Source organism: Apteryx rowi, unplaced genomic scaffold, assembly GCF_003343035.1.
Source record: "Apteryx rowi isolate R43461 unplaced genomic scaffold, aptRow1 scaffold_537, whole genome shotgun sequence".
In the NCBI taxonomy this organism is placed as follows: domain Eukaryota; kingdom Metazoa; phylum Chordata; class Aves; order Apterygiformes; family Apterygidae; genus Apteryx; species Apteryx rowi.
Window position 1 is genome coordinate 154,773 of NW_020450802.1, and position 26,262 is coordinate 181,034.

Below are 26,262 nucleotides of genomic sequence, written 5' to 3' on the forward strand. Positions count from 1 at the left end.
ATCTAAAACATTATTGCTTGTTTCCTTTCAGCCACTTTCTAATAATAATAATAATAAAAAAAAAAACACACAGATTTCCCACGTTGGATGTAGTTCTAAAGATATAATCTTAGAAATTATTCCTGAAAGAAAAGATGCAGTGTTTTAGGGTGCCACTTTGCAAGCCTGTGGGGTCATGGTATGCACACGGTGGGATGATTTTCTACATACCCTGTCTTTCCCTTCGCCCTGCACAAGTTTCTCTTTAACCGAAAATGACAGGGAGCTGTCGCTCTCAGAGGCGATGAACGCCTCCTGGCTTTGATAAGGCTTTTTTTTTCCTGCTACAGTCTTTTGCTGGTGCATTTCTGTAGCAATGTGCCAAAGTCAGCTTTTCCTCCAGTCGCTCCCAGGCTAAGTGTTCATAAGCGTCTGAAACCCCGTTCGAAGGCGCTGGTGTGACGGTGTCCCTGTGGCCACACTGCTCACGGACTCTGCTGCTCCCCGGCTCGGACGCGGGTTTCCTGCAGCCTCCGAGATCCATCCGCTGCTTTGCAGCTTCCCGTCTCTTTGCCCCGGTGCCTCTGGCCCTGCTCGCTCTGGTCGTTCCTTTCCTGCAGGGCCTTTGCTCTTCCCGCCGGCAGAGCRGGCGCCGAGGAGGGAGGTCCTCCCTCGACAGCCTTCCGGGTGCGCTGCCCGCAGGAGACCGGCACGTGCCTGATCGCCGATCTGCGGGGTGCCGGGAGCAGACCTGCGCTCTCCGTGATGGCAAACAAGGCCCTTGCCTGCGGGCGCCCCGCTGCGCTTGGGGCGCGTCTCCTTCTGGCCTGCGAGCTCTCTGGGTGCTCCGCGCTTGCAGGGAGCGTGGCAGGAAAGCGTAACTGTGACTGGAACTTCTGGGTGCTGTAGTGTGAATATTTAGTAATAATTCAGTTGTTCAAACTCGCCGCAGGCTGGAAGGTATGACACAGCGTTAGAAAAACAAATTATTTGACTGCTTTTAGGGCCACATTGTTGAAAGGCAGCAATAAAGGTCTGGGTACAAAAGTGTGCTTGCAAATCTCTGTATTTACTTCTGTCTATCATACGATCACGTTATTTATCAAATACAGACTTGAAAAAAGACTGTAGAGCAACAGGCAATATACAGTCCTGTTAGCAGGGCTACAGCATCTTATCAGAGTGAATGGTACCTTCAGGGAATACGGAATGTAAACAGACAGTGTTTCAGAAAGAAACATTCAACCATATATTATTAACACGAGAAGCAACAAACAGGCAGTACGGCAGCAGCGTTTTACACCAAAATTCCCTCTCTGAGGCCTGCGCTGTGCTCCTGTGGCCTCCTCTGCCCCTAGAATCTCTCAGTGGAGTTATTTTCTCGTATTTATTTTTGCTATATTAATACAGATTGTGTGTTTCTACTGAATAGCGACTGTCTGCTGGAAAGACTGACTGAAACTGTGTGTGACATTATCCTGGGCTCCTAAGCTGCTGTTAATTATCCTGTGAGGACAGGTCCGAGCACAGGGCCTTGCCTTGCCGTCCGCCCGTTCCCGTGCAGACGAGAAGATGGAGGCTGCGTGAGCATAAAAGCAGACGAGATTAAACCTTTCCAGTCTCAGAATTTCCAGAGGAAAACAACAGCCATTTTAAGGATGTTCATCTGCTAGGGCTTTGCTGTGGTACCGATTGCCGTTTTGGTCATTTCTAGCCACAGGGCTGTCCACAGACAAGGCAGGCAGATTAGTTTGGTCCAGAGGTTCATGATGCTGAAAAGCAGCTCCAAGAAAATGTCAGGAAGAGGTTTGAGGAGGGAGGCACCACCAAATATGGAATTTTATTTTCCATCAGGCAATGAAAACACAGTTCCCTAGTCCAGCTGAAAACTTTTTCCCAGACTGGCTGCTGAACTTAGTAGGAGGAAGTTTTTTTCAGCTGGCTGGGGGGTGGCTGTTCTTTAAATCAATGGAGATAGCAAAAACCCCACTGTAAATTTCTAGGGCAAGTGGCAAGCTGGTTTACGGAATGCAGGGAGATGAGAACCTCTGGCTTACGGAAAGCAGCATGAATTAATAATCATTTAATTGGCTTCTCCATTATGTTGCTGGGTTGGGAGATGGAAGTTTAGATGAAGGGGCTGTCAGTGGTACTTTAGCTAAAAGAATCTGACGGTCGGGAGGCGGGGGTGGTGACTCCCCTTCCACCAGGATCAAGAGTAGTCAGCTTTTCGGGACAGTTGCCATTTTCACCTCTGGACCTAGCAAAAGAAAGGATCCACACTTCTAAGCAAGCATCCCCTCTCACCTCTGAAATAACACCTGGGAGGATTTTTCTTCCTCTTCTGAAAAGCAGAAGTTGCTGAGAACAAGAAGAAAGGTAGGCCTCCAAAAAGTGCTCTGGTAGGCCAGCATGCCTGCAGCAGCTCTGTCCTGTTGCCTTTGGCTTTCAGGTGCGTTTGTTGAGAAATGCAGTTTTTCTCAAAGGTCAACAAATCTGAAATAAATCCATTTAAAGAGTCAAAATAATAAAAATACTAACTGAAAATTTGTCATACATCATACTTTAGACCCAGATAATCCTTCCTTTTTCTTCTTTGCAAGGCCTTTATCTCTAAGCATGATCTTTTATATAGTTACAGTACAGGCTGTGTGCTGTACCTTGTCTAGTACTGAGCCGTGATTTGGAGGTGAGGCCTTTTTGACATTTTCAATCTAGGACATTTAATCCGGTCCACTCCACGCAGAGATGCAAAGGTCCCGCACAGCTGTCAGAGCGCTCTGCAGGCAATCACAGAGTGTACTCAGAGCGGATGCAAGCTGCATGTCCTCATTTCTCCGAGATAGAAGACAGCTCTTAATTCCTCTGATCTGAGATGTGGACTGAATGTGTCACTTATATGTTTGGCAGCTTATGAACAATAAACTTTGGTCTCGGCATTAAAATTCCCATTTGAGTTGTCAACTAAAAAAATAATGCTTAGGGCAAATACTGAGCATATATTTTTTAGAACTCTGCAACACACCAGTTATTCTGGGGCCTGGACAAATATTAGTAATTCCAGTTTTGAAGAATTAATGTTATGGGTTGGATCAAGTGCACTTAATAAAAACGGGCACTTTGGAGACAGTAAGCAAAGGTAGATTTTTAATTACCTTTTACTTTTCCCTACTTCTAAGCAGGCTGCTTCCCAGTAGGAAGGAAATAGGAAAAAACATTAATGGCTTCAGAGGTTATAGCTAGTATTCAGCAACTATGGGGCAATTGTCTGCAATTGGAATGCTAAAATTAGTGGCTGTGTCTGAAAACATCACATTAGTGCGTTGCTAGAAATTGCACACAGTGAAATCAGTGGCATAGCAAGGATAAGAACCAGCGACTCCCTGAGCTCCTTGCTGTGCCGTGCTATAGACAGCACCAGATCTCATCGCTGATGGAGAGATCAGTGTTGTAAGTTCCCAAAGCTTAATTTTGGAATGGATATAGCTGTAGGAGGTCACCTGATTTTTCTTTTTAATACAGTTTTGTAGGTATTTAATGATACTTGCTTTATTTTCAAAACTGAAAGTGTTTTTATTCTTTAATTTGGAAGGGTGACCAGTACACTCTACCCAAGATTTCTCTGGTCATTTTATTTTACTACCTCGCAGTCCCTTTCCCCTCTTGCAGCACCGGTGATTTCCACACGTAACTCACTGGAGGACTGATCGGGAGTTTTGTAGAGTAACTGATACTCAAAGGTTTGAAGTGGCAGTTGATAGATGCTGAGCCCAGAGAGACCCTCCCCGAGCCACGTCGCGGACGTAATTGCCAGTCAGCGCGGAGAAGTGTAAGGGGACCCTGAATCTTGGGAGGCTCGTCGTCGCGGCCCGGGGCGGGAGAGGAGCAGAGCTCCCGGCGCTGCCTGGCCGCGCGCRGATGGACCTCGGGGGTCCCTCCTCGAGTCAGCCCTGATCCCTGGCTTCCTGATTGTGGCTGACGTTTTAATGTCTGAGGTCAACCTGAGCAGTGGACAGTGTCAGCAGCAGTTAACCTCCTTATTGGGGCCGCTCTCACGTCGCACGCAGCTTAGCCGAGGCGTTTCAGCGTGGGGTGGTCCTCTGCCAGCCGCGGCACGTCGGATCTCGCTCAGAACTGGCCTCGCTCTTCCTGGCAGCTTGTGGCTCACTAAGTACAACGGGCTCCCGGGGATATTTTCTCTGCTGTCCCAAACCCACTTACAAGGGGCTGCTTTCCTTGGCAAGAAGCAGGCAGGTGGGTATGGAGCGATGCTGTGCTTTCATGCTCCAAGGATATTGCATCAGGTGGAAGTAAGAAAGACTTACCCTAGGCCTGTAGACATTTTTAATGACTTCCCAGTGCTGAACCCCAAAGAAGGTGTCGGGTCCAGCCAGCAGTTTTGACCTGAATCAAAGCTTACCGTTCTGTGCGGAGAGCAGAACGGTGTCTGCAGTCTGGTAAGGCAGCCTTCATAGCACTGGCTTGTTTCACACAAAGAAACTCCAGGTTGGGACTTTGTAATAGAACTGGAGGAGCAATGGGGTCCTATGTTTTTTGGTTTCATATATATATTCGTGGATTTTACATTTGTGCATGGAGGTTGTGTAACAAGCCAGAGTTAAAATATTAAGTATGCAGCAGGGTAGGAACAACGGGGAGAGCTGCATGGTAAGGAAAGCACTGCTAAGCAGGCTTTGCCATGGCCAAGTCTACGAGGAGATCCTTAGTAGTGCTAGAACTCATCAGATCCCTCCCTCCTACTAACAGTATTGTTATTTATTTGCAATATCTGTTTTACATTTCCTGGAAGTTATTTTACCTCTGTTTAATTGAATGCTTAGAGTTGGGGGTCTGGCAGGGAAGGCGGTTAGAAATGTGGATTGCGCTTCTTATTTTGGTATGGTACTTTTTGAGATACATTTCATGTCGGTAATTGAAAGGATCTTTGTGAAGGAAATAGTTTACCTGATTTTACTCTGACTGCATCTTCTGAAATAAGGTGCAGATGCCAATAAGTTCACAAAAAGAATAAGAGACAGGGAGCAGAGTATGGGGGGACCAGTCTAAGAATGCTACAGTGCCTTGTTAATCAGCAGCCAATCCATCATATTAAATATCCAGCTGTCATATATTACCTTTCAAGTGAAAATGAATAACTCCCATTAAGGGCGAAATGGGTTTGAAGTCGATTCGAGACAGATTAAAGTACTGTTATGAATGTGTGTTCGGGGAGGAGGAGACGGGGGCTGTGTATAATATACTTGTCCTTACAGTTTTTAAATAATAGATGTCCCACAAATTTATGTACTTCAGGATACGGGGGGAGGGGTAAAGGTCAGAGGATGTGCATTCTGAGAAGTGCCTCAACTTACGAAGTGTTTTGCTATTGAGTTCTGGTTTTGTTTGCCTTTTTTTTGTTCTGATGAATTAAAATTGCCTCCCATCAACTTGTTACGGTTGGTGACTGCCTGGATCTAGTCCTAGTACTAGCTGTAGGCCGGGTTCTGCTGTTGGTCTCCCGTTATGATTTTGGTGGGACTGCTTGCTGGGGAGTGCCCTCAGATACGTTCTCGTCCCAGAGCTTGCATGCGTTGCATGTGCTGAGCGTGCAGGTGCTGTCCTTCTAGCAATGTGCCATTGCTTCCAGGACTGAGGTGTAAATAAGTCGTGTTGCACTGTCACAGCTTTCAGCCATCTCTAAGGCAAACATATTTCAAAGTGGTTATATGCAAAACTTTTTGTATGTTCAGAGCTAGGAATATGAATTCTACTTTGTCGTATGTCTGTCCAGCTGCTTGGGGAGGTGACCCATTGGCTTTGATATCTGGCCAAGCATTTGTACGTCAGACATAAATACAGGAAAAGACTCTCCTGCACTTAGCAGGTTGTAAACAGACCACATAAATAGCTGTGATKTTTCTGCTTCTAACTGAATTTGACACAATTCCTTTATTATGGAAGATAATCAAGAAAGACCTTTTTTTGGCAAGGTATGCTTTGTAGGATATAAGTTAGTCCATATACTCATTCTCCTGCAAGTCCTATGTTTCAAGAAACTGCAGCAGTGTAAATGGAAATACTGTCTTCATCCAACTTAAGCCTCTTTGGGGATGTCCTGATATAAATCTCTTTTTGTTGCAGCACCAGCCAGCCAGGCAGAGAAGGAGCTGACAGAGCCTCCAGCATCCTCTAAACGCATGTCATTTCCCAGCAGCTCTGAGTCACCTCTCTCTTTTAAATGGTCGAAAACTTCAGAGGAGACCAAATCAGAGCAGGTAAGGAGCAAGAACCCAGCTTTCTTTGCCTCTACAAGCAGTTGATTTGTTTCATATATGCCAAAAGCAAAAAAGAAGAGGACAACGATGAAAGGTGGTAACCGGTGATAGGAAAAGGCATCGAATTATTAAAGTCTAGCTCTAAGGAAAGAGGAAAACAGCAGCTGTAGCAATTGCATGATTCATTTGTCTTGCTCTGCAGATGTATCAGTGTCCATATTGCAAGTACAGTAACACAGACGTGAATCGACTGCGGGTACACGCCATGACCCAGCACTCAGTGCAACCCATGCTCCGCTGCCCACTCTGCCAGGACATGCTGAACAACAAGATCCATTTGCAGCTGCACCTCACACATCTGCACAGTGTTTCACCTGACTGTGTTGAGAAACTCATCATGACGGTAAGTTGCTGCATATTCAAACGTCTGCTGCATTCCTAGAAAATACGAAGATGAGAGGGGATGTCCTCACTTGCACAGGCTAATATTGCTGTAATGTGCCACTCTGGGCAACTCCCTGATCTGTCTGGGCTTTCTCATTGAGGTTTTTCCCATCCCTGCATGTTTTGTCTGCAGAAGCTAGGTTGTCCATGCTTGAGCACTGTGAAAACTGGCACTATTGCCGTATTGAGTAATTTTCCTATGAAGAGATTGGAACAAGTAAGATTTCCCTTAACTACTGAGATCATCACATAGGACTGCATTTTGCCCAGAAGCTTTCAGAGATGAAGTAGTTGATGTGCTGTGCTGCTCCTGTTGCAGAGAGAGTTGCTCCGTATGTAGATTAGCACTTCCGAAGAGGGACACCCAGGGTTGTTACGGTAACAGATTACAGGAAATTGGGTATCGGGTTTCTGCTTAAAATATGATTTTAAGAACCAATAGGGTTACTTCCATTGGCAGTCTAGTCTTATGGAGGAGAGATAGTCCTATCATGAAGCCCATATTCTGTGTGCGCTTCATTCAGTTAATGAAGATCATTGTTATGGTTGTATGAGATAAGCTGGATCTGTTATTTCTGTGGGGAAGCGTTCAATCCAAATAATCGTGCTTTTGATATATAAGAATTCACTTTCTTCAGGATAACCTGAACAAGCAAGGGATATGTGGCAGTTGGCCCAAGAGAGCTTGAATCTTACGTGATTGTGAATACTATAAAGCAACTGTTTCAAGTGCTGTTTTCAAACTATTTTGAAATGCCTGATCTTAAATTGGATTTTAAGAATAGAAATTTAAAATTCTCTGAAGTAGGAAGTTAGGCCACTAAAGTGTTGATTGAAAGTTCTCTAAATAAAGTCAACTATTTTCATGTAGAACTCAAAATTTTTAACAAAGCCACTTCTAGAACTGTTTGTCAAACAAGACTGTGGTTTTGTGTGGGTTGTGATTGTTATTGCTTGTGCAATCTGTTCTGAAGTGGAGCAGAAGCTTCAGATAGCAGACTGTGGTTCAGAACAAATGTGTTTGCATCAGGCTTTTGTTCTGTCCTGCATCATTGTTTTAGCATCTAGTATGGGAATCTTCCTCCAACACTGCCTCTGAGGAATTGAAATTTAGCTAACATCAGAAAGAATTAGAGTGCGTGATAAGAAGTAGTAAATTAACAGAGCAGTGCTCAAATTCTCATTTGTGAGACCTGTTCTTTTTGTTCTGGCTTCCTTTTTCTCCCAGAGCTGTTGACTGAGACTCTTTGCTGCTGGCGTGTGTGTAGAGTAGTGTCCACAACTGCTGGACCTCATCTGTGGGACCTCTGCACACTTACAATGCAAAAATGCTCATAAAGGTGCACCCCATTCTCCAGCGCTGAGGCATTTGTTTGAGTAAATAACATTTTGAGTCTCAAAATGTTTTCTTTGTGAATTTCCTTTTCATAGGTTTTACATGAATGTGCCTTGCCATTTGCTAGCGTCAGTTTAAGATACAAGTAGAATTAATAAGGCACATTTTCAAAAACCCTTCTAAATTCACAAATGGGATGTATTGTCAGATTTCTACACTGTTATTTCTTTGGTATAATCTTCAAGGCAGGGTTGTGTCTGCATTTAAGAACTTGTCGCCAAGTATATAAAATTAAGTGTTTATTTTGATTCCTGTCAGTTCTTTCCCTTTGTGATTTTTTTTCTTGCACCCCATTTCTGCTTGTTTTTCCCTTCTTTTCTGATTTCTGACAATGGAAAAGAATAATACCACGTTTGTCACAATACTTGTGTTCTCTGATCAGCTCCCCTTCTGTGGTATTGTTTGAGCGAGCACATGCTGTGTTGCCCAGCTTCTCTCACCCTTCTTTGTTCTTTTCTCTCTCTCCCTTCCAGTCACCTTGTGTCTCCCTCTCAGCCCCATTGCTTTTTGTCTTCCTTCACTGGTTTTGTGGGTACCTGTCCTCTGTCCTGCGCCCTGGGCAAGCCCACGAAGGCTCACAGTGGCCAGTGCTGGACCAGGCTCTCACAGCCACCTGCAAGAACTCCCTGTACTCCACGTAGGAACCGCATCCTAATATCCATTAAAAAAAACAGGGTTGACAGATCCCAGCATTTTCTGGATACAAAATATGAGAGACCTGGGGGGAGAGAGCAGCAGCAGTTCRCTAACAGAAGGTGGTTGCAGCCATGGGCTCTAGCGAGCGCGTGGCTCTGCTCTGCTGGATCCACTGCGTGTATCCAGGTTGATGAACTGTCCCCAGCACAAAGACCCAGGTCTCCGGGACCTACATCCATTTTAAACGATGGTAGTTAAGCATGCAGATATTTTGTGAGGACTTGACGAACCTGATGAGCTTCTAACTACATTGACGGAAAATACTTTGACCTTAGAATAGCACGAAGCAGAAGCCGAGCCCCTTTCTTGTGCCGGCCGGTGCAACCAGTTTGCTGCGGGTATCTGTTACACTGGTGTGAAAACGGTTAGTTTCTGACTTAGGCTCTCTACAAAACTAGCAGTCTAGAAATGGGTGTGGTTAAGTCAGTGCATCCTCTTAGCCCAAGGGAATGTATGATGTCCTCCAGGATACAGGAGGACTAGCAGAAACAGCTCATTAAGGAGCTCAAATACACCCCACAGAGGACGAGCCAAAGCGACTGCTCTGGGGAGGAGGACAGTTCTGTTAGGTCTGTGCATCTTCTGTGCTGCGGCAGGACCTCGTTGTGCCACTGCGACGTGCGGGACTTCTGCTGAGAGACGAGGAGCGGGGCCGTAGAGCTCACCCGCTTGCTCTTTTCTTTTTTTCTTCTTGCCGTTGCCATCAGCCCTGGGTAGCTCTTTCCTTTGGTGTCCAGAGATGGGTCTGGGGAGGAAGATTGTCTCTTCTGGTTCAAATAAATTAACGTGTGGGTCGAGAAGATTGTTCTTTTTTTGCATTAAATGACAAATACATTAAGAAATCAGCACGGCTTGTGCAGAACGTGGGAGCATCAAACGTTCCTAATTTTGCTTATTCTAGCTAAGATTCCTGTCTCAGTCTGACGCGTGAATCAGGTCCTGGTGCCACTGAGAGTGAATTGCAGCCCGGTAAATGGGAGCCAGGTTCCTTTCGACGCAGTGTCTTTGCACTCGGCGTTTGGAGGAGGCTCCAGTTAATAATACCTTATCAGACGCCTTTCAGGAACCTGCAGTGTCTAATATGTCTGTTGCCATGGTAACAGCTGCTTGCTTATGCTCAGCATCTCATATCTGTGCGTTTCATGCCCCTTCCCTTTCATATCAACGAGCAGCCTGGACGACTGTCCCACAGGGAGCAGCCGGAGCGGTGGCCTCCTCCCGCGGAGCGGCTCCTCCGCCAGCCCTGCCGTCGTGTCGCGTCGCGTCGCGCCCGCGGTGGGCGAGAGGGGCGCCCGCGGGACGGCGGCGAGGAGGCGGCAGGGAGGCCGCGCGCGGCGAGGGGGCTCGTTCGCCCCGCGGGAGCCCCGGCGGCGTGGGGGCCCGTCGCGCGCTCTCCTGCTGCTTCCGTTCCACAGGGCCGGGGAATAAACGTGGCAAAGTTTATTTTACGCGGCGTTTCGGCAGCCCCGAACTGGTCTGATCGCCATCTTTCCACATAACAGCCTCTTTGCTAATCTTGGGCCTGCACCGCTTCAGCAGAGAGCTCCTTAATGAGGGTGAAGTGCAGTTCGCCAGCGTAGTCGATTGACAAGACTGATGGGCTCAAAACAGGAGAACGGGCTGCTTCCTGAGCAGCCTCCCGTAATGGGGAGCTCCCCCTCCTCCCTCTCCGCGTCCTTTATCTTTCCGCACATTCCTCCCTCTCTCCGCTTAATTCTGTTGTCAGTTTTCTCTTCCTCTGTTTAAGGCGTCTTTCCAGTGTTTCCAGCTGTCTTTTCATCTTTTTCTTTTCTCTCTCGCTCTAAAAGTAATTCTTCCCTATCTCTGCCATCCTCGCTTCTCTCTCATACTATCTTTACATTTTTTTCCTCTTTCCTATTGTCTTTTCTTATTGCTCTCTCCCTTCTGCTGTCATTCAATTTTTCTCTCTCCCTCCTTCTCGCCCCCTCTTACTCCCCCCTTTCCCTCTCACTCTGTGTCTCATTCTCCATCTCGGATGAAGGTAATGAAAATAATCGGGCTTCATTAATTCTGAGCCCTGTGAGATGATAGCCATTTGGAGCCATGTTTGCCAATTAGATGGTCTAAATTAGAAGTGACCTTGGTATACTGCCATCGCTTTGCTTCTCTGAGTCTAATGAAGCTTTTCACTCCAGCACCCTCTCTCTCTCTTTGTAATGGAAATTACCTCCTTTGTCTGGTTCGGGAACCTTGCATTGCATGTGTATTTCCCCCTGGTTGCATGGACATGGGGATGGTAATGCATCTCCTCAGACCCTTTCTAGAGATTTTCTTTTCAAAGCCACATGATTTCAGCATTCTTGGGGCATTTACAGAGGAACCATGTAGAACCTCCRCATGTTCGGTCATTCGGTCCGGAGGAAAGTAAGAGAAGACGGATCCAATGTGTAAAGAGAGCTGGCTATTCACACTATCCAAAGATTAATTTTTCGGACGTGCCAAGAACGTGCCTGTGTCATGCTGCCATGGCCGTCACGAGAGTGATGTTGCAGCTCTGAGCCTCAGGTCCGTGCTCTTAAGAGGCTCTGTGGTTCATCATCTTAAAAATATGGTGGAAGCAGTAGTAGCGGGAGCCACGCTTGTCATTGCTGTGGGTTGTCAGCTGTGAGAACAAACTCACAGGTTGTTCTCAAAGCTGGTGACAGGTAAATCTTTTGCTGACAATACATGTCAGAGTGTGCGTGGTCTGCTGAAGATATTCACGGAATAGGGAGGCAGGAGACATGGTTTTGCTCCTTGGGGGTTTTTTGTAACAGTTAGTAGTTCACTGGACCACGTTATTTTTAGAAATGGCCATCAATTTGGGATGCCCAAGCATACAAGTGGATCTCTTCATCTTAAAGAAACTTTATCTGCATAAGGGGATCTGAATTTTGTCCAAAATGGAGGGTACTTGGAAGCACAGGTGCTTATCCCAGCAACTTCAGCTGTACCTTCCATCTTCTAAGGCAGATAATTGAGTTTTCTGCAGTTTATCGCCATGTGAAATTCTAAAGCTGAAGTTTCTGTGTTCAGTACAGACTACAAGAAAAACATGTTAGATGTGCGGAGAGGGAGAGGTTGCCAAAGTCTCTGGCCAGTGCTTTCCCCTTCTTGACTCTTCAACCTAGCAAGTCCTTCAGCTGTAGATCATGGGGTAGGGACGGAGTCAGTTCCCTCACTGTTGTCAGTGACGGCTTTCCGAGCAAAGAGCGCTCGCTGGATGTTTGCTGCAACGTCAGGAATTGAACCATATCTATATATTCATAGTCAAAAATTTGGCTGTCAAAGACAGCATATAGGCTGAGCTACTAATTCCCCCCCATCTCTCATTTTTATTTAGGCAGAAAGATCCAGGAGAGTGACCCAGTTCAAGGAGACCGTTTGTATTCTGTACAGTAATGTTGTTCAGGAGAATAACCCAGAAGAGACCTGGGAAATCCTAGCAGGCGGTGTGGGGCGAGTGTTTCCAGTGCTGCGTGCAGAGGTGGATTAGAAAATCTGAGCGTGCAGGAGATTAGTCTTTCCAGGCCTGAAAGGCTTTGCTGGTGGCTTATGGGTCAAAATATCATGGCTGCAGCTGCAAAGGGGCTACAGTTTAATATTAGGCAGAGCAAAATGAATATGCATAGAAGGAGGAAAGGGGGAATACAAATCGCAAGCTCCCCGAAGCAGGGACTGTCCTTGTAATCCATTTGTTTGATTGCAGGGGGTTTTCGTCCAACTCCTTGACACTGCAGCAGTTAACAGATTCAAAGATAACAACAAATGTAACAAATTACACTGTAATGTAATTGTAATGTTACATTACATTTGTAGGGTTTTTCTTAAATAATGATTCAAATTGACTGACTTGTTGATAGTGTGAAAAAGTTGGTGTTAAAGAGAAATTAAAACAAGGAGATAGTTATTTAGCACACTTTAGGATGAATGCCAGATTACATCCCTGGTGTTGCCTGCTCAGGTGAAAGGGGTGTAGAGAGCACGTGGGATCACATGAGCTAACACAGCCTGTGCTCAAGGTAATGCGTTCCTCTCTATCACCTGAACAGCTGTGCAATTTAAATATATCTAAAGTATGAAATTCTGCAGTTTAGAGCATCACTCCTTGTTTAATCTGTTGGGTGACCGTGGCCTCCAGAGCCTTCCTCCCCCCTTGATACTCTTATTATTTGTATTACAAAAGCAGCCACAACACACAAGACATCTTCTGCACACACAAGGAAATGGTATCTACTCCAAAGAGTTTGCAGTGTGAAAGGACAAAATAGTTCAAAGTGGGGAGTCTGGAATTCAGTGTAAATGCAAAGTGATTTGAGGTGCGAGGCCCATTTTCATTATTCTTTATCTTTGGTCCTGCTCGGGTGGTGGTCCATGAGGATGAAGAGCCAGGGTAGTCCTGCCCTGGAAAATGGCATAGGTAAGGGTGTGGTGTTTTAAGGAGAAACCCGAGCAGTGCTGAACCGGTAAATGACTAAAGCAGGAACCAGATCAGTTGCTGAAGCAAGACAAGTGCCTTATTTTCAAAGTTTTATTTCCCAGTAGCAGCCTTGCATGTCTGTCTGGGCTGCCAGCAGTTGCCCTACATCCATACCTAGAATTTCTAGCTTCCTGCACTTTCCTCTGAGCTTTTTTCTTTTTGCCTTTCAGGATTTTGTGCCTGTAACAATTTAATGTACCAGAGTGGGTTTTTTTTCCTTTTGTGGAGGGAGGGGTAGAAGGAGGGTGAGAACTGTGGCTATGGAGATGCAGGTAGATAAAGGTAATTACTTAAACATATATAGGGCAGGACTTATTGGTTTGGAGACCCAGATTAAGATGCAGAGGAGCATGTGAGGTTGATGATTATATTTCGGGGAGAGTTAATTGACGGAAGGTGAAGGCAGACAAAGAACCGCTGCTTACTGCCTTCTTGAATCCCAATCAGGAATTATGATTAAAGACGCGGCGAGACAACAGAGGCCTGATGAATTGGTGTCTTTTTTTTTTTCTTTTTTGCCGTCATTCACACTTGATTGACTTCAACCTTTCAAGTGCAAAAGTCTCTCTTTTCCATTATTATTCATAGCCATCTGAGTTTTTCTAATTAAAGTGTATGAAAACAATTACTGATCCGTCGTACTGAGTCTGGTAGTGGGGATGGCTGCCTTACTGTAATGCGTATAAAAAGCCCACAGTTTTCTATAATGATGTGCAGCTGAGGTGTTAGATAATTTTATTCTTTTTCTACTCTGTTGGGGTTTTTTTAATTTCTCGTGATTTATTTTTCATAATTCCTAAAGATCCTAGGAAAGCACTCTCCCTGCTGATAAAACTGAGAGGGACAGCTCCTTTTCTTGCCTTTCCTCCTCTGCTTCCCTGCTCATCCCCCTCCTCAGAGCCCGGTTACTATGAATTAACCAGTGACCTTTCACATCTCGTGACCCACCACCCACAGCCATCAGATGCTCCCGGTTAGAATAAAAGGTGGAATGAATTTGGTGTGCTCAGCTTCCCTCCTCGTGATTTATCAGTGTCAGCTGCCTTTCCTGCAGATGTCTGTAGAGCCAAATGCTGTGGCTCTCCCTCTCCTCACCTTCACGCACCTGCTCGCTGCGGAAGCGGCGGTGGCTCAGCATCCCTCCTCTGCACCATGTGGGTGCCTGGAGCCACCCGTATGCAAACCTTTGTTTCTGAGGCTTTTCATGGCCTGATTTTCTTCCGTTTTCTTAATGAAACCAATATTTAGTCTGTGTTTGTTTGGATTTGACATATGCGTAGATAAGGCAGACTTCGTGTCCTGCACAGAGGTTTATAGCATTTTGGCTGCAGCTTCGCCTCAGATTTGTTAGTATCTCATGTGCTTCGGTCAGAGACTTGCAGAAAGCAAGCTGTACTCCATGAATGTAACAGCCTCATTAGTCTCTTCCAAAATCCAAGGTTCACAGGCCTTCTCAGTGTCTGATAGAAGGATGGGGAGATTTGTTTTTCTAGGAAACATACTTGACGGAGAGCGTCTCTTACACCTCACCTTTCCAGCAGGCAGAGGTGGGGAGCACAAGCACTGTAAGAGAAGCACTGCAAGTCGATTTTGGTTTCTGTTGCTTCAAGTACTGTCGGCCCTGGTAAAATGGAAATGGTCCTTTGGTGCCAGCTGCGAGGAAGCACACAGCTGCTCAAAGCTGTAGTGGTGTCTTCACAGGCCTGTGACCAGCGCTGGCAGCCAGGCGCGTGAACGTCAGTGGTGGCACCGGACTGTCCTTCCGGTGATTGCTCTGGGAACTGTGGCTGTGGGGTGGCTTTTAAGATGCTGTTAGATACTGACTGAAAGTTAAAAAGGGTATTTTGTCCTGCTTCTGATACCATCCATGCACAAACTGCTAGCTAGGTAGTTTGTATTTTCAGTGTGACTGGATACACACAAAGGAATGTGATTTTCCAAAAAAAAAGATGAGTATAAGCATTTGACTCTTTCAAAGAGTGTCTCTAGTTGAACCACACAAAATTTCCAGCTCTTTAAAAATCTTGAGGTTTAAGATGCACTGGTAATGACAATGCAGGTTCTGGACAAACACTTGAAGAGAGGCAAAAGGACCATATCAGTCAGAGCAAGGAAAGGGTTACCAAAAGCTTTTCATTTTGAGGATGATTCACTGTCTTTTTAGTCTTTCCTTATTCATCCTTCCTTTGTCACCTCTCTCCTTATTTGTACTCTGCTTTCTCATGCCCCTCCTTTTCCTGCATCGATACACTTTGAAAACAGTGCTGCAATGCTCCCTAGTTCAAGATTACAGTGTACTTTACAAGGTATGATTTAATTAGGGGCCTTATTATGTTTTCAGCAGCTTAAGGTGGGCCTTTCAACTTATCTACCTAATTGGTTGCACAAGAAGTTTCACAGCCCATGACAAAACATTGTCAGTGATCAAAGTCTGAATTCTACATAAAGAAAAAATATTAATAATAAGATTATTCTTCAAGTGTGCACTGCTAATTATGTCCAGAATGTAACTGTAGAAACACTTTTGACTGATGTGAGCTTCGTCTAATAAACATGAGTCTTCAGTGAGCTATGAAAAGTGACGCCTGACTTTACAGTACTGGTGTCTAATTTTGCCACTGAAGATGTTTAAAACATTTTCTTGTGTTTTTCTACTCCCTACGTCCTTCCCTCCCTCCGTTTCCAGGTGACAACACCTGAGGTGATGATGCCCAGCAGCATGTTTCTCCCAGCAACTGCTCCAGACAAAGATGGGAACTCCAGCACCGAGGAACCGGGGAAACAGCCTGGTGAGTGCCACTGAGCAAGGTCTGCCGCTGGTAAGCCGGGGCCTCGCGGTTCGCCCAGCTCGGGTCCCCGGGCCAGAGACTGTGTCTGGGGACATCTGCACCTGCTTGATTTCCAGCTGCACAGCTATCTCCCGAGGTCCCCAGCCAGCCAGTGCACAGCAGAGCAGTCTCCCATCGCCTGTGCCGCAGACAGGCCAGTGCCCTGTGTCTCCCCGCAGTGGGGCAGGGCAGGGCAGCTCCGAGCTGGTGACCAGAAGTCAGGTGAGCACAGCTCACCCTCTGTGGCAATTCACATGGAAATTACATTGAATCCTGGCAAAGGAGGACACCAGATGTGAACAGTGAAAAACAGACAGAGTAGAGAATTGGTAGAGAAACCAAAAATTTTGCTGCTGCTGGCCACAGAGACTCTACTATCACCTCTGCTCTATTTGCTCGGTCCACATCATAGCTGAATTATATACATTGCCAACACAATCTGCGGAGGTTTGGGCTCTGCAGTGCTTATCCATCCCAGAGCTCCTCTGCCTTTTTCATTGCCATGTTGTGTTATGAAGGCATGCTTGGAAGTTAACAGCTATTTACTCCCGGCTTTGTAGCATGATGTGAGAACGTCATAAGAATATCACTCTGCATGGGCAGAAGTGTCTAATCTCAAACCTGGTAGGGAAACAATCCTGATGATAGTCCTTCAATGGTGCCCTCCTGGAAAGAGTCTGCGAGGAGTCTGGGAATTAAGACAACTGTTGCTTCCTTTCAGGCATGCAGCACAAAGGGAGAGATCCTGGTGGGACAGCAATGACACAGCCAGGGTAGCTAGAACTCCACTGGACAGTAGGATCCTCTCTTCCGCCTCTACTCATACCGCACTGTCTTTTCTAGCAGAACTGTGTTCTCAGACCCTGGAAATGTGGCAGTGCAAGGACTGCTTATTCTCTCCTCTCCCCTCGTCCCTCAAAGAACACCCTTTGAGCTGCCACCAGCAGGGCCTGAATTTCATTCCTGTTGGTTTTAGCTTTGATAGGACCAAGACTCAAATATTACATTCAATTTGAGGAACCTTCTTATTGGAAAAGAGACAGGACATCAAAGAAAAACAGCAAAGATGGATAGGTGGATGGGTGGCCTTCACTTAAAAGGAAGAATTAAAGGTGATAAATGCAGCTAAGGGAACGTGTGTGTGTGTGAATAATTTGCAGATATTCAAAGTGGGCAAGAAAGTAAATTGTGTAGGTTTATGCAATGGGCCATGATAAGGGTAATGGGCTGGTATTAAAATAAATGAAAGAAGATACAGGAGAAATGTTAGAAATACCTGTCCTCTTGCAGAGAAAATAACATTGCCATACCAGAGACAAAAAGAGGGTGTTGATCAGCCCTTGTGTGCTGGTGTAATTTTCAATGGGCTAAAGGAAAACCTATGAGAAATGGCAGCCTTAGCCAAAGTAACAGTGAGGGAAAAATGCTCTTGCCTATGGTCAGGAGAAGAAAGTGCTGGAGCTGGGTTCAGCCTCAAGCAAAAACAAAATCAGGGCTGTTTCTTTCTTATTTTCAATCTAAACGGATGGCAGAGGTAGGCCTTGTCTAAACTTTTTGAGATGAGCATTCAGCATCTGTTCATGCTTCTAGTTTTGTTCTGATTTTGTTTTCACAGAGATCTCTGAGGACTCAGGAAAGAGCCTTTTGTCATCTGAAAGTGCAGAGCACAGTGGAGATCCCAAACCGGTTCCAGCTGATCAGAGCTCGGCCAGGGAGGATTCTGGTTTCCTTTGCTGGAAGAAGGGGTGCAACCAGGTGTTCAAAAGTTCAGCAGCCCTGCAGACGCATTTCAATGAAGTTCATGCAAAGCGGCCTCAACTGCCAGTATCTGATCGCCATGTCTACAAATACCGTTGCAACCAGTGCAGCCTGGCATTCAAAACCATTGAGAAGCTGCAGCTCCATTCTCAGTACCACGTGATCCGAGCAGCCACTATGTGCTGCCTCTGTCAGCGCAGCTTCCGAACCTTCCAGGCCTTGAAGAAGCACCTGGAAACCAGCCATCTGGAGTTGAGTGAAGCTGACATTCAGCAGCTGTATGGTGGTCTTTTGGTCAACGGGGACCTCCTTGCCATGGGCGATCCTTCACTTGCTGAAGACCACACTATAATAGTTGAGGAAGATAAGGAGGAAGAGAGTGACTTGGAAGATAAGCAGAGCCCTACAGGTAGTGATTCTGGGTCGGTGCAAGAGGACTCTGGCTCAGAACCAAAGAGGGCCTTACCCTTCAGGAAAGGCCCTAACTTCACTATGGAGAAATTCCTAGATCCATCTCGCCCTTACAAATGCACAGTCTGCAAGGAGTCTTTCACGCAAAAGAACATTCTCCTGGTCCATTACAATTCAGTTTCTCATCTGCATAAATTGAAAAGAGCCCTCCAGGAGTCTGCTACTGGGCAACCTGAGCCTACTAGCAGCCCAGACAACAAACCTTTTAAGTGCAACACCTGCAGTGTGGCCTACAGTCAGAGCTCTACCTTGGAGATCCACATGAGGTCTGTCCTGCACCAAACCAAGGCTCGTGCTGCCAAACTGGAGGCGGCTGGGGGCAGTGGCAGTAGTAATGGAGCTGGCAATAGCAGCAGCAGCAGTCTCTCCTTGGGTTCATCCACACCAAGTCCTGTGAGCACTAGCAACAGTAATACTTTTACAACCACCAACACGAGTAATTCAGGCGTGACTCCAATTCCCAGCCTACTCAACCAGGTATCCAGTGACAGTGTGGGAATTCCTCCCTTGGGCAATCCTGTTAGCACTAATATCTCCTCTCCTTCTGAGCCCAAAGAGGTAAACCGGAAGAAGCTGGCAGACATGATTGCATCCAGGCAGCAGCAGCAGCAGCAACAGCAGCAGCAGCAGCAACAGCAGCAAGCTCAGACCTTGGCACAGGCACAGGCCCAAGTCCAGGCCCATCTGCAGCAAGAACTGCAGCAACAAGCTGCTCTCCTGCAGTCTCAGCTGTTCAACCCAGCACTTTTGCCGCACTTTCCAATGACCACTGAGACCCTGCTGCAGCTTCAGCAACAGCAACATCTTTTGTTTCCTTTTTACATCCCCAGTGCCGAGTTCCAGCTCAATCCAGAAGTTAGCTTGCCTGTCACCAGCGGTGCGCTGACACTGACTGGTACAGGTCCAAGTTTGCTGGAGGACCTGAAGGCTCAAGTTCAGCTCCCGCAGCAGAGCCATCCACAGCTCTTACAACAGCAGCAAGGTCAGCTCTCCTTGTCACAACCTCACTCTGTCCTTATACAACAGAGCCAGCACCCAGAGAAGAAAAATAAATCTGTAGTGAAGGAGAAAGAAAAAGAAACTCCAAGGGAAAGGGAAAATACAGAGAGGGGAGACAATAATGCAGTGTCTAAGGAGCCTCTGCCTGATAACTTAAAGCCCAAAGACAAGAAGGACTTTGCACCAGGCAATAATTCAGAGCCCTCTTTACTTCCTCCACGTATTGCATCTGATGCAAGAGGGAATGCCACGAAAGCCTTGCTGGAAAACTTCGGCTTTGAGCTCGTCATTCAATATAATGAGAACAAGCAGAAGGTGCAGAAGAAAAATGGGAAGACAGAGCAAGGTGAGAACTTGGAAAAGCTTGAATGCGATACATGTGGCAAGTTCTTTTCAAACATCCTCATTCTGAAGAGTCACCAAGAGCATGTTCACCAACATTACTTTCCCTTTAAGCAGTTAGAGAGATTTGCCAAACAGTACAGAGAACACTATGATAAACTGTACCCACTAAGGCCTCAGACCCCAGAGCCACCGCCACCACCTCCACCTCCCCCACCACCACTTCCTCCAGCACCTCCTCAGCCAGCTTCTACTCCTACCATTCCTACTTCTGCCCCACCTATTACCTCTCCTACGATTGCACCAGCCCAGCCGTCTGTGCCACTCACCCAGCTCTCTATGCCAATGGAGCTCCCCATCTTTTCACCACTTATGATGCAAACCATGCCACTACAAACGTTACCTGCTCAACTGCCACCCCAGCTTGGTCCTGTAGACCCTTTGCCTGCCGACCTGGCCCAGTTGTACCAGCATCAGCTCAACCCTAGCCTTCTCCAGCAGCAGCAGAACAAGAGGCCACGCACACGGATCACTGATGACCAGCTCAGAGTCCTTCGGCAGTATTTTGATATTAACAATTCCCCAAGTGAGGAACAAATCAAAGAGATGGCGGACAAGTCTGGATTGCCCCAGAAAGTGATCAAGCACTGGTTCAGAAACACTCTGTTCAAAGAACGCCAGCGCAACAAGGATTCCCCATACAACTTCAGTAATCCTCCCATTACCAGCCTGGAAGAACTGAAGATAGACTCGCGGCCTCCTTCTCCAGAACCTCAAAAGCAGGAGTACTGGGGAAGCAAGCGGTCCTCCAGGACACGCTTTACTGACTACCAACTCAGAGTCCTGCAGGACTTTTTTGATGCCAATGCTTATCCAAAGGATGATGAATTTGAACAGCTTTCTAACTTGCTGAACCTCCCAACACGTGTCATAGTGGTGTGGTTCCAGAACGCCCGTCAAAAAGCTCGGAAAAACTATGAGAATCAGGGAGAAGGCAAAGATGGGGAACGGCGGGAGCTTACAAATGACAGATACATTAGAACAAGCAACTTGAACTACCAATGCAAAAAGTGCAGCCTAGTCTTTCAGCGCATTTTTGATCTTATTAAACACCAGAAAAAGCTTTGTTACAAAGATGAGGATGAGGATGGACAGGATGATAGCCAGAATGAAGACTCTATGGATGCAATGGAGCTCTTGACTCCAACCAGTTCCTCCTGCAGCACACCAATGCCCTCACAAGCTTACAGCACACCTACATCTTCAGCTAATGCAGCCTCCTCAGCTTTTCTGCAGCTCACTGCTGAGGCAGATGATTCCTCCACCTATAGTTCTAAAGTAGAAGCTACAGATGAGAAACCAAAGCAGTCTGAACCTCCAAGTACACAGCAAAACCAAACTCAAGAGAAGCAAGTGCAACCAAAGCAAGAGTCTCAGCAGCAACAGGACCAAGGAGAACAAAAGACAAGTTCAGCACACCAAAAGATTTCACAGTTATCCTCCCCTTCTTCATTGCAGCAGCCGCCTCCCCCTCCACAACCCCCTCAGTGTTCCTTGTCACAGTCAAGCCCAAGCCCATCTCAACTCTCACATCTCTCCCTCAAACCCATTCACACATCCACCCCTCAACAGTTGGCAAACCTACCTCCTCAGCTAATCCCATACCAGTGTGACCAGTGTAAGCTGGCATTTCCTTCCTTTGAGCATTGGCAGGAGCATCAGCAGCTTCACTTTTTGAGTGCACAAAATCAGTTTATCCACCCCCCATTCCTGGACAGAACGCTGGATATGCCTTTCATGCTTTTTGATCCCAGTAATCCACTACTTGCGAGCCAGCTGCTATCTGGAACATTGCCACAGATTCCAGCAAGCTCAGCCACTTCACCGTCAACACCAACATCCACAATGAACACACTGAAGAGAAAGCTGGAGGAAAAGGCCAGTGCAAGTCCAGGAGAAAATGACAGTGGGACCGGAGGAGAAGAACCACAAAGGGATAAACGTCTAAGGACAACGATTACCCCAGAGCAGCTGGAAATTCTTTATCAGAAATATTTGCTTGACTCCAACCCAACACGGAAAATGTTGGATCACATTGCACATGAAGTGGGCTTAAAGAAACGTGTGGTGCAAGTTTGGTTTCAGAACACCCGCGCACGGGAAAGGAAGGGACAGTTCAGAGCTGTAGGGCCTGCCCAAGCCCACAGACGGTGTCCTTTCTGTCGAGCTCTCTTTAAAGCAAAGACAGCTCTTGAAGCTCATATCCGATCCCGTCATTGGCATGAGGCCAAGCGAGCTGGATACAACTTGACTTTGTCTGCTATGCTCTTAGATTGTGATGGGGGACTCCAAATGAAGGGTGACATCTTTGATGGAGCAAGCTTTTCCCACATGCCACCAACGAGCAGTGATGGTCAGAGTGTTCCTCTCTCCCCAGTGAACAAGAGCATGGAACTGTCACCTCGAACTCTGCTGAGTCCGTCCTCCATTAAGGTAGAAGGGATAGAAGACTTTGAGAGTCCCTCTATGTCCTCAGTCAACCTAAGCTTTGACCAAACAAAGCTGGACAACGATGACTGCTCTTCTGTCAACACTGCAATCACAGACACTACAACAGGAGATGAAGGGAACGCAGACAATGATAGTGCAACAGGGATTGCAACCGAAACCAAATCAGCATCAGGACCCAGCGAAGGTTTGACAAAGGCTGCCATGATAGCAATGTCTGAATATGAAGATCGGCTGTCTTCAGGCCTAGTCAGCCCAGCCCCCAGCTTTTACAGCAAAGAGTACGATAATGAAGGTACTGTGGACTATAGTGAAACATCCAGCCTTGCAGACCCCTGCTCACCCAGCCCTGGTGCAAGTGGTTCAGCCAGCAAGTCTGGAGAGAGTGGGGATCGGCCCGGACAGAAACGCTTTCGCACTCAGATGACTAATCTCCAGCTAAAAGTTCTTAAGTCATGCTTTAATGACTACAGGACACCTACCATGCTGGAGTGTGAGGTCCTGGGCAATGACATTGGACTGCCAAAGAGAGTTGTTCAGGTCTGGTTCCAGAATGCTAGGGCAAAGGAGAAGAAGTCCAAACTCAGCATGGCCAAGCATTTTGGTATAAACCAAACAAGTTATGAGGGACCCAAAACAGAGTGCACTTTGTGTGGCATCAAGTACAGCGCTCGACTGTCTGTACGTGACCATATCTTCTCTCAACAGCATATCTCCAAAGTTAAAGAAACCATTGGAAGCCAGTTGGATAAGGAAAAGGAGTATTTTGACCCAGCTACTGTACGTCAGTTGATGGCTCAGCAGGAGTTGGACCGGATCAAAAAAGCCAATGAGGTTCTTGGTCTGGCAGCTCAACAGCAGGGCATGTTTGATAATACCCCCCTGCAAGCTCTTAACCTTCCTGCTGCATACCCAGCACTACAGGGCATCCCTCCAGTCTTGCTCCCAGGCCTCAACAGCCCATCCTTACCAGGCTTTACTCCATCCAACACAGGTGGGTATGGATATTATCACATTGCTCAAAGACACAGCTTAACTTCGGGCACCTTTAGCACAAGTGAATGTTCCCTTGAGAATGTCTGATAATAGGCTACCCGGCCCTTTAGTTGAGCATGTTTACTTGACAAGGTATAAGCAATAGGTATTTTAAAGTTATATTAAAGGTATAAGCAATAGGTGTTCTTTAATTCCTGAATTCAGGTTTTCTAGCAAAGTCTGAAGCAGAGCAAGATCCAGACGTGCTGCATATTTCTGTTTCCTTAGCACAGACTTAAAAAAATTTGAAGCACCTTCAAGGAAATGGTAAATAGAGGATTTATCAAACAGAACATGAAAAGGACAAATATGCTGAATGCATTGTTCATTCTATCTTTCCTTTTGATATTACATTCAGTTTTATGTAACGCCATCCCAAGTTTTCAAGAATTCTGAACTGTTTCTAGGGAAAAGTATGAAGTGCCTCATAGCAGCAGTGACAGAAATCTGGAAGATCTTTATGTAATGTCCTTATAGTGGCCTCCAGGACAAGTCCTGTGTCTGGCCATGCAGCTGTGGACTGTTTTTTTAGTGGTGGCTGGCATTCAGATCTGAAAATACCTTCTCGACCAACAACAGCATAGTCATGGGACAAACATTCTTTGTATTTTAATACGATTTTTCTAACAGTACTTCAGAAAATGAAATTTGGTATAGTCCTTTGAGTAGCCTAAGCCCAGAGATCAGACATTGGTTTTTTTTCAGGATGCTCCTTTCCTGTGTACCTGGTAGAGAGGTGGAAGGGATATGATGCATAGCAAACACTGGCAGTGCGAGGTACTGCTCAGTAGTCTAGCAGTGACCTAGAAAACTTGATCCAAGGGCCTTACTTCACCTCTGGTACCCCAGAGTATCTCTCTGAATTGCAACTTGTGAAAGAGTAATTCATGTTCTCTAGGAGACTTACTTTCGCTTGGCAGACTTTTCCATTTACTTCTGATGATCCTGATTTTTATTTCAGTTGACTTTCGCCGGGGCCTCTCTACATTTACACAGATATCCCTAGAACTAATTCCAAGTATCTTGTCTAAGCAATAGGCTGAATCTGTCTCAGGTTGGAAAGCCTGTTATGGTATAACGCCTAGGAGCATTATACCATATCCCAGTATGCGCCTTGCCTTTCTATGCTACAGCGATACAGGTCTAACACTATTAGACAGTGTCCTGAAATGATAACTTTCTCTCATTGTACTGAACTAATTAGCTAATGATGAGTTATAATTTGTAGTGTGAAGTCTAGATAGGATCTGAGAGTCTTCCTGGCTTCTTTATCAGAAATCAGAGTGATATCAGTCTCCATTCAGACTTTCTGATGCTTTTAGTCAGCAGGCTGCCTCTTAAGTTCCTTTTCCAACAGACAGATTGAAAAACACAGTGCAAATGCTGCCAGGTAACACGTTTATGTCATGTTAATAAAGCAACCTTCTTTATTTGTCATCTAGGAGGTAAGTCTTAGAATAAGTAAATCAAAACCTTAGACAATAGTCTGCTTCAAAAGGAGACCATCTGGCACAAGCAGTTGTGTGGGACCTGAATGGCTCATCTGCTGTTTGCAGAGTGGGTTGGCTGCAGAGTTGTTCACTGTAATCACAGTACTGGAACCTGAAGTTAGTATGTTGCTGCAATGACACTGTGGTATAACATCCAAAAGAGAGCACCAGAGACCCGTCTCTCAAAACAGGCATCGTTCTCTGACTGTGGAGGGAAAGTGGCTCTGTTCACCTTTTTCTCCATTGCTGCTCGTCTCTGGAATGTCTGCCGCTGACAGATGAAAAAGAGTTAAGTCTCAGTGTATTTGATGGGTTTCAGCCTGTCCAAAGATGATTCTGTCTCTTGGAGTAAGATCCTTTGTTCCACCAAAGCAGCAGAGGGGAATGCCTTATAGCATGGTTGCTGATGCTCATGTGAGAATGTCCTACTGGAGAGCGTAAGAGATCAGAGCAGATTCTTTTGGAATCTGTCAAAGCTGGGCCTCTGCAAGCCTTTTCTGCATGGTTACAGAACTCTTTTTTTTCCTCTAAAGAAAGTAAAGTAGTTCTTGACTATGGTTGTGGGCATAGTTCATTGTAATTAAAGCATTTTTAAAAACAGTTCTTAAGAGATATTCCTCTCTTCAGGGATGCTGCCCATTCCTGCTCCTTGAATCTAGTCTTAGCTACATGCCTGAAGGGAACCTTTGTGTGCCAGGACCTTTTCATGCTATTCTTATTCTTACAGAAGATCTCATTTCAGTGGCCAGAGCTAGGCCAAGAGGATCTCTTTGGCAAATTATATTGTCAGCCTATCACAGATTGCCTCTGTGCTTTTCACTTAGTACCTCAAATTTATAACAAGATCTACAATTACATTTTTGCACTTTCAATCTATACAGTTGTTTTTATTTTTCTCCAAAGACCAGTATGTGTCCTGAGGAGATGAGGCTACATACTATGAATGTTAAAAGCAATCAGTGACTACCTAAACAGGACTAAGCTATTTAGAAAGTCAATCAGACTATTTGTGGCCTTTAGATAAAGCTCCAAAGGTCAGGACATCTCAGCTCAGAGCCTGTCAAAATAGATAAGGCTGTGCATCCAGGAATGTTATGAATTAGCCACTGCTCCTGTGCTTGAACCTCACAGGGACTGTTCAGCTAGGGGACATCAGCTTCAATGGCATCTATCCATAGTACGCCCTTATCTGAAATCTATAAGGCTGCTGCATGGAGGCTCACTTCATACCTTTACAAATCACTATTGTCTCGATACAGCACCAAGAGTAGTTGCAGGTTTCCGAAGGGCTTTGCTTCAGTCTTTGCTGAATTCTCCGGGGCTCTTAGCCTCCCTCCTCCTCACGCCCTCCTGCTAGTTTCCTTTAGCAGCCTGTCCTCTGTGGAGCCGTATCGGTTTTGTCTCCTCCCCTTTACTCAGGAGGCCAACTCTGCATGCAGGTTTTCAGAGTCAGTGGATGAATGCAGCGCTATGGAAGAATGAGCTGTTTTTGTCGGGGTGTATTGCAGGCAGGTTTTGGAGACCCCTGTGCCCCCCTTAGCTGCCAACTACTACTCAAAAC

At 46.1% G+C, this 26,262-nt stretch overlaps 1 protein-coding gene across 4 annotated transcripts in view; it reads left to right on the plus strand.

Moving 5' to 3' along the window:
- ZFHX3 (zinc finger homeobox 3) overlaps positions 1–26,262 on the plus strand; it is a 126,438-nt gene that overhangs the window by 92,217 nt on the left and 7,959 nt on the right. For all 4 annotated transcript variants that reach the window (XM_026081113.1, XM_026081114.1, XM_026081115.1 and 1 more), the window contains exons 5-8: positions 6,121–6,254; positions 6,457–6,657; positions 15,957–16,059; positions 17,714–23,170. In XM_026081113.1, coding sequence (XP_025936898.1) covers positions 6,121–6,254; positions 6,457–6,657; positions 15,957–16,059; positions 17,714–23,170 — 5,895 coding nt within the window. The remainder of the gene's footprint in view (positions 1–6,120; positions 6,255–6,456; positions 6,658–15,956; positions 16,060–17,713; positions 23,171–26,262) is intronic.